This window comes from Papilio polytes, unplaced genomic scaffold (genome assembly GCF_000836215.1).
Source record: "Papilio polytes unplaced genomic scaffold, Ppol_1.0 DF823935.1, whole genome shotgun sequence".
NCBI classification, from domain to species: domain Eukaryota; kingdom Metazoa; phylum Arthropoda; class Insecta; order Lepidoptera; family Papilionidae; genus Papilio; species Papilio polytes.
In genome coordinates this window covers 613,990-622,271 of record NW_013525269.1, presented here as the reverse complement: position 1 = coordinate 622,271, position 8,282 = coordinate 613,990, and the positions used below count along the sequence as shown (strand labels likewise).

The 8,282-nt window shown below is 34.5% G+C and overlaps 1 protein-coding gene across 4 annotated transcripts in view; it reads left to right on the top strand.

Moving 5' to 3' along the window:
- Nucleotides 1–8,282, top strand: part of LOC106101916 (LIM and SH3 domain protein 1) — a 21,609-nt gene that overhangs the window by 3,658 nt on the left and 9,669 nt on the right. For 3 of the 4 annotated variants that reach the window (XM_013281284.1, XM_013281282.1, XM_013281281.1), the window contains exon 2: nucleotides 7,214–7,308. In XM_013281284.1, the coding sequence (XP_013136738.1) occupies nucleotides 7,214–7,308 (95 nt within the window). Of the gene's footprint in view, nucleotides 1–3,829; nucleotides 3,896–7,213; nucleotides 7,309–8,282 lie in introns of those variants that run through there. The other variant, XM_013281283.1, reaches the window with a different exon arrangement.

Sequence of the window (8,282 nt, the reverse complement as noted above, 5' to 3'; positions counted from 1 at the left end):
AAATTATAATACTTGCAGATTTTTGCATTTAAATGATACAAAAATTTAGTTTTGTAACACAGAAAACCGTTACAATGTACCGAGGCGGTGCGTAGCGGCATTTAATATTTCATAGACGTAACCAGGGCTTCCCAATCTTTAGAACACCTCAACTTATTCTAACTGGGCGAAATAGATACAAGCAGTTGCCTACATATTTCATCCCATCTGAAAAACAGTTACGCCTGTTAGGAAATCTTGAAAGCGACTTCGAACTCTTTTTGTTTGATGGTTTAATTTTCACTCGATTACAGCTACAGCTGCTGCTCTGCGCTTTACAATATTACGGCACGCCTGTTGAGAACCCCTGGATTAGATGTTTCCTCATTCATCAGACTGAGAATGGGGCCGACGATGCCACGTTAGCGATGCTATTGTTTGCCACTTGAAGGTCATCTGAACGGAGTCAATTTTAATTGGACCTATTCATCAGCTGTTGGCGCTCTTCGATAGCCGGATATTTACGCTATTATCTCAGAGTTTGAATTTATATCAAAAAAATATTGTTAGAAAGAAAAAGATGTATTTGTATAACGGCCAAGAAAGTAAAGCGACACCTGTGGTTTTTAAACTACGGTCCCTTAATTGGCATTTGAATGTTTCATATACTAGCGATGTTATAGAAAGTTTTTACCCAAAGTTATCCCACGAGTGTTATCGCTATCGTCAAATTTAAATGATGGCATCTTATATAATGTTTGTTTCCATTGTACAATACTTGTATAAAACAAATTTACATGCTCGATTGAGTCCAGTAGGTGCAGTATTAAATTACAAATATCATTATTGGCCGTGACAATTAATTAATGCCGTTTACAAAACAAGTAGAAGGTGTTAGTTACGTTGATATACGACGTATAAATTATATTTGTGGAGAATTGTAGACTATAAATAAGATAAATGGGAAAAGGACCAGCAATTTACCGCCACACAAATATAGGGATTATTTCCAACCATCACCCGAGATTAAAAACTTACATCCGTCCCACCATCACCAATAAGGTGACAGATGGAACCATTAAAAAAAAATAAGTTCTAACTGTCCATCCGATACAAAAGGTGGGACGGATAAAACTTTTTATTCTCATCTGTGCCCACTTAGGGACAGAGCGGGATGACGGTTGGGAATCCAAATATCTCTGTGAATATTCTAATCTTGCTGTCGAAATATTAATATAAATATTAAGAAATTGTTTTGTGTTATATGTCAAATTAAATCGAATTTTACAATAAACCCGTATGTCATAAGTTTTATAATAAAATTTGTACGTGCGTTGGATAGTCGTATGGTCACGTCTGGTGCATGAGGTATGTTATGTGTGAAAGTGCCCTGCCCTGCTCGTTGCGACGCGCAAATTGTCCACATGCGACTTAGAAAAATTAGAAAGTATAGCCCCTACTACTTGTGCATTCGATCAGGAATGTTACCGGTAAGGGCGTAATGTTCTAGTTAATATAGTTGATACTAGAAAAGGAAAATGCAGTGGAAGAGATTACGTAACGGATGTCAAAATGTACAAAGATTGGCAACTTACTAACATAACAGTTTTGCAATGGCCTAGGCGTCGATTTTCCCCTTCTCTTAAAAAGTGTCTGTTTCATTATTGTAAATATGTTTTTTATACCATGTTTGTATAATGAAAACTTAAGTAAATTATTATTTAATGTATTCTGATATCAAATTGAGATGCTAGTGTTTTTTTTATAAGTGACATAAAGTAAACATACTTAAACTATAGGATTAGAAGACGTATAAGAACTTACGGGGTGTTTATATTTATGCAAACCTATTTATATGTTTATATTTTCGCTATCGTAAACGACATGTAAACAAATCGTAACATGGTAGACTTGTTTTTAATTATACTTAGGACCTGTCCTACCACTGGCTCAAAGAGGCTCAGAAAGCTTAAAAAACAGATAAGGGAACAAAATCCGATATTTCCATATATTTTAGACGTTGAATTGTTCTCAGACAATTTACAATTTGGGGACAGGCCCTAAATATTGTAAATGCGAAAGTTTAGATGGATGGATGTTTGCTAGAGTTTCTAGCAGAAACGGCTTTACGAATTACGATGAGATTTGGTATGAATGTATATGATAGTCTGGAAGAACACATAGCCTACTCAGTTTTCCTTTTTTTTTAATTCCACGCGGACGGAATCGCGTGCGAATGCTAATAAAACAATGAAACAGTCTAATATTGGTTAAATTGACCAATAAGCAACGGGTAGTAAGTCAAAAAGTCAATGTTTAGGTTCAGTGAAGCGACGAAGTCAATGCGCGGGATACCCGTATACCGTAACGATGTAGAGTCACCACCATTTTGCATATTTTCAGTACTTTATTATAGAAAATTATCTATGTATGTTGTGACAACTATGATAGTCCTGAAATTATTAAAAAGAATCGTGTATCTAGCTCTCAAATCATTTAAGTTGTTTAATGTTTTTTAAAAGGTAGCCTAAACTTTCACTGCTGATACGGTTGTGGAAAAAGTCCTGATTTATTTCCAAAATTATTAACACCCTAGTCATTTAAATGCAATCGTGATTTGCATTGATCGATTGAATAATTCAATTTGGTGCAAATGTATTGTTCCATTGTTTCAGATTGCCCTAAGTAGTGATTAAGGTCAGTCTTTAATAATAAAAAAAAGTACGATTTTCCTTGAACGGATTCTTAACTCCATTACAAATTTATTGCTAAAGACACACTTCTGGAAATAGAAAAAAAAAAAGTGTTAAAAAGATCACGCATTCTTCCGAAATACAGGGTTTATTTAATAAATTAAACATTATATTCATTATATAAATAAAAATAATAATAAAACTCTTATAAAAACAAAGATGTATTGAAATAACTCAAATACTACTAGACCTATTTTAAAAATTCGTTCACCGATAGAAAGCTAATTTATCTGTGAGAAACATAAGCTATATATTTTTATTATTTTTCAATTTCTTGCGGACGAAGTCGCGAGCAACAGATATTAAAAATGTTTCGATTCTTTACAATCGTATTGTACAAGTATAGTTGTATCAAAAAGTACCTAAACCTGATCAATATTAGACTGTACTTGCAAAAACTGAGATTGTATTCGGTTAGAAAGCAACGATGTAGGACTGAACCGTGCTGACCCCATTTAGACGCAGATGGCGCCGCTAAGGTCGCCCGAGGCCCGGCGCCACCGACATAACCGAAAGTTAATCTGTCCTACCAAATATGTACATTACGAAACCATTATGCTGCGTAAATATTACATCTCATCGACTCAAGGTGGCTTTATTTATATATGTTATAATTTTACCTTAAATTTCGTCAAAGTATAAGTATTTATCGAGAGTTTACTACAAATCGTTAAAGTAATTTAAATAATATTAAAGGGCTAATACTTTTTTTTTTACTATTTCTTACCCATCTCAATGAGATGGGAGGAAGACTTGAGGTTGACTGCCGGTCCAAATTGGAGAAGAGTTACGCGTGATAGAAATCAGCGGAAGAGTTGTAGAAGGCCTATGCCCAGAGGCACGCTGAAATTAGAGACATAGATAACTCACCTATTTATGAAACATTAAGAATAAAAGGCTATATTATTATATTATTTTTCTTTCACTTGCCTAACTTGCTTAGTGATGATCGGATGTATCTTGCTTGTTCTAGATTTCCAAATATTTATTTAAAGAATATTATATATTAATTAAACAACAGTTAATGGTGTGACTGACCCATTGCTCCGTTACGTTTTAGTTTCGCTTTTAGTTTATCTACGTTCGAACCGAGGTTAGTCTAGGTAAGCTATCCAGATAGATAGAGCAGTTTAGCGGCCGCGCAGTATTTGATTACAGCAACGGTGAGTTTCTACTGTCGATTTTAACAATATAGCTATCTCTCTCAATGTCATTGAACAAAACAGAGATAACAATGTGTCCAGTGTTACGATTAAGTTAACGATAAACTATAATATTTTTTTTATGTTCCGATTATTATCGATTATGATATAACGTTATGATAATATCAAGGCACTGCCGCGCATAGATTAAATACATGATACTGGACGTAAACATAGCGATTTTTTTACAATAAATCAAAAAATATAAGTAACCACAACTAATGGTCGGTTTCCAGCTCCTTTTAATCATTCGTTAGTGTTTTTGGTTTGATAACTTAATTATATGAGTTTCCGACTTTTACCCCGTTGGAAATGTTAAAATAAATGGAAACTTCAGCAACTTAGCATATGCATATAATATATCTGTATTTTATTTATTTATAAGTAAAATTTTACTATGAGGATATGTCAACTTAGGTTCGAAAACAAGGTAAATCTAATTTTAGACTAAGTATCCTGTAGAAACTTCTAATGATAACCCATATTTTAAAATCCTGTACATGTAACGATTATTAAATCTTCATCAAGTTAAGAATTCAATTAATTACTCAGAGTGCGGCAGTTAATGTGTATGGTTAATCGGAGCTGAGGTCTGAGAGGTTATGGTAGGTCAGGTTTGATTACATACGCATAAGCGGTAGCGGGCCAAATCAGTAGGTCACTGTACACCATTAGTTTTCACAACACGTTACTATTTACTATGCTTTACTAGTATTTTATTAATTTAGATTTACTGTTTACAAATATTAGAAATTATGACCTTACCAGCTTTCGCCCTCGACATGTCCGCGTGTAAATAAAAAAAAAACAAAAGCAAGTAAACCATGCGTTCTTTCAGACTATCTTCTACGTCTCTGTCAAATTTCATATTCGTTCAGCCGTTTAGGCTACAAACACTAGCAAACATCCAATACATCCATCTAAACTTTCGCATTTCTGATATTAGTAAGATGTTGCCTATATACTACTTTGACTTTTGTATTATGGATATTTAATTTATACGTTCACTAGTTTTCGCCCATGGCGATCGCGTGAAATTAAAAAAGAAGTAAGTAGCCTTTGCTTTTCTGACTACGTTCTACATCTATGCCTAATTTCATTAATATTCGTTCAGTTTAGGCGGCAAACTAATAAACATCCATCCATCCAACTAAACTATCATATTTATACTATTAGAATCATAAAACTAGTGTCAAATGTTAGTAAGTCTGCGTAATATCCACAAGACTTGTCTATTACATATCATAGGAAACTCTCCTGAATTTTATTAGTAAGAACTTCATTGACTATGGCCTAGTCATACCTTATTTTCTAGAGGGAATTGCTTTAAGCATACTACTGCGCCCAGGAGGACACGGTAGTTATGGGGGATTCTCCAGTTGCGAGGCATATCCACTAAACGTCTCTGTTCCTCCAACGCATTAGACCGGGGCTACGGGCACGCTTTCGCTTTCGTCCGCGACCCCGCCTGCATGGCCTAATCATCCCTAACTTAGGGGCCCACACCCATCAGTTGGGACATGTAGTGAGTTGATGATGAAGAAACTCGTGCTTTATTTGATCATAGAGTTGATAAATTGCTCAAAATATCGAAGATTAAATTTCATTGAACCAAGACCTCGAAGTATGACGTCATAATTTACATATTACAATGGCCAATGTTACATAATAGCGTGACTTGGTCGAGAGGAATTCGGTCGCGTATTTCGCTTGACGTATAGAATGAGCTCTATGCCCAAATTTCCTGCGCTCTATAGAGACTATTATGCCGATGTTATCTATTACTAATATTATAAAGAGGAAAGATTTTTATTTTTGTATGTATTGAAATAACTCCAAAACTACTGGGTCCTTTTTTACCATTAAAAGGCTACGTTATCAGTGAGTAACATCATACTATTATTATAAATGCTAAACTTTAGATGTTATAGTATGTAGCCTAAACGGCTGAACGGATTTCGATGAAATTTCGTATAGATGTAGAGGATAGTCTGGAAGAACACATTGGCTATTCACTTTTTTTTTTAAATCCACGCGGACAACACCTAGCAACAGCTAGTATGAATATAAAAAGTATCGCAAGTTTTATATGAATTTAAAATCAAATCCACATTCAAAGTAGGTTGTATCTACGTTTAATATTGACCCTGTAAAAAAACTACCCTTGTTAATATTACAATTAATCTATACGTGAATGTTCTTCGGTAAAAAATTTACTTATAATGATGGGTGTAAATTAGTTAGAGACTGAGATAAAAACCAGACTTTTGAAGCAATTTTTAACATTTAGCATTTTGGTATGCCAAATCAAATTTCTTGCATCTTTATATTTACCAGCTGTTGCTCGCGACTTCGTCCGCGTAAAATTAAAATAATGTAGCCTATTATTATAACGTAGCTTTTTAATGCTGAAAGAATTTTTGATATCGGCTCAGTAGTTTTTGAGTTATTTCAATACATACAATAATACAAATCTTTCGTCTTTAAAATATTAGTATAGAAAAAGATACAATAGGCACCAAAATGCTTATATTCAGGTTGTGTTGCATTAAATTTTATGAGTTACCGAAAAACGAAGTTACGACACCTTAAATACAAGCTTACCGTGGGCTTCTATTGTGAAAGCATCAACACAAAAACGTTGTTATCTCAGTTTTTATTAAATAGATGACAAAGATGACTATATGTTTCGACAATGGGAACCTGCAGTTACAAATGGGTTGTTTCTCGGTATAGGATGACCTCTGGGGAATGTCAGCTGTATTGCTTAATTGTGGCATTGTTTCTTTGAGTGGGGACATGGAGCGTTTGCAAAAAAAAATTTGGACACTTTTTATTGCATTTGTCATTGACGAAAGTAAGTGTTTGCAAGAATTGCGCATGAAAGACCGACGGGACGTGACTCTTCAAACATTTTTTTAATAATGTTATCTGGACATCTTTATTGCAAAAAGAATTAAAACACATTAAAAAGATTGCTTCAATATCTTCGACAGAGCGCGCACTTGACTAAACTATCGCACAACTGTTTCGCGCTTTGATTTTTTAGTTGTAAACACTTGAAATGGTTGTGAAACAATCGACAATCGCATAACAATTTAGTCAATGGTGTGCACACGCTCTTAGCTAAACAATAATGTGCACAAATCTTTTATTGAGGACATCTCGTTGCTAAAATGTCATTTAAAAAGGGAATGTTGTAATTATGTTTTTTGTACTTTACCACCAATAGCAGTTAAGTTTTTGTTAACAAATATGTAATAGACTGTTTGTCGACAGGTGTGGCATAAAGGTTGCTTCAAATGCCAGGAATGCGGCATGACACTTAACATGCGTACCTACAAAGGCTACGGCAAACTGCCATACTGCGAAGCGTAAGTACCATCTAAATATATTATGAACTGGCTAAGCTACAAAGACTTAATCGAGATTAAAAAGTAGTAGTCAAGATGTTCTTCCAGGTTCTACATCTATGCCAAATTTCATCGAGATCCGTTCGGTAGTTTAGGCGGTAAACTCTAACAAACATCTATCCATCCATCAGAAGTTTCGTGTTTATAATGTTACTAGTTTTCGCCCGCAACTCCGTTCGCGTTGAAGTAGAAAAAACAAAAGTGAGTAGCCTATGTGTTCTTCTACTATCCTCTATGTTTATGCCAAATTTCATCGAGATCCGATCAGTCGTTTAGGCTACAAACTCTAACAAACATCCATCCATCTAAACTTTAGCATTTATAATATTAGTAAGATTAGTAAGATATAAAAACTACCTTGATCTAGTCATATTAATAAATGGTATGCTATAGGGGTTGAATAAAAAATACTGCGATTACGTATACCAAAATAAGCACTTGGCTAGGTAAATTATTTTTCATTTTGATGACTGCTCTATTTCTCTTTCTACTAGTGAACCAACAACTTTATTTCCCATCGTCATACGCTTTAAGGGAGTTTAATTGACAGATGTTTTACCTGATCCACGTTGGGAATAATATTGAGCGTTTCCATTTCTCGTTAACAATGGCATGCAACTCTGTTCACACACGCCTGGGCATTGATGGAGCGCGTCGGATCATTGCCGTCCGGCTGTGCGTTTTCACTCACATCGTGCGCAACTCGTCCGCAACTAGTCCCCTGAATTATTTATTAACTTTCATCTCACATGCTCATAATCTTTATCGTATCAGTAACAATCTTAATAGAGTTAAAGATGCCAAGGGTCTGTTGATGACCGTTTTAATACTAAACTGTTAAATCGACAAAACAAAACAAAATACACCAAAAACAAAATATTCTCAAAAAAAACAGTACACTAAAAAGTAACGAAATAATTCCTTGAAAATAGTAA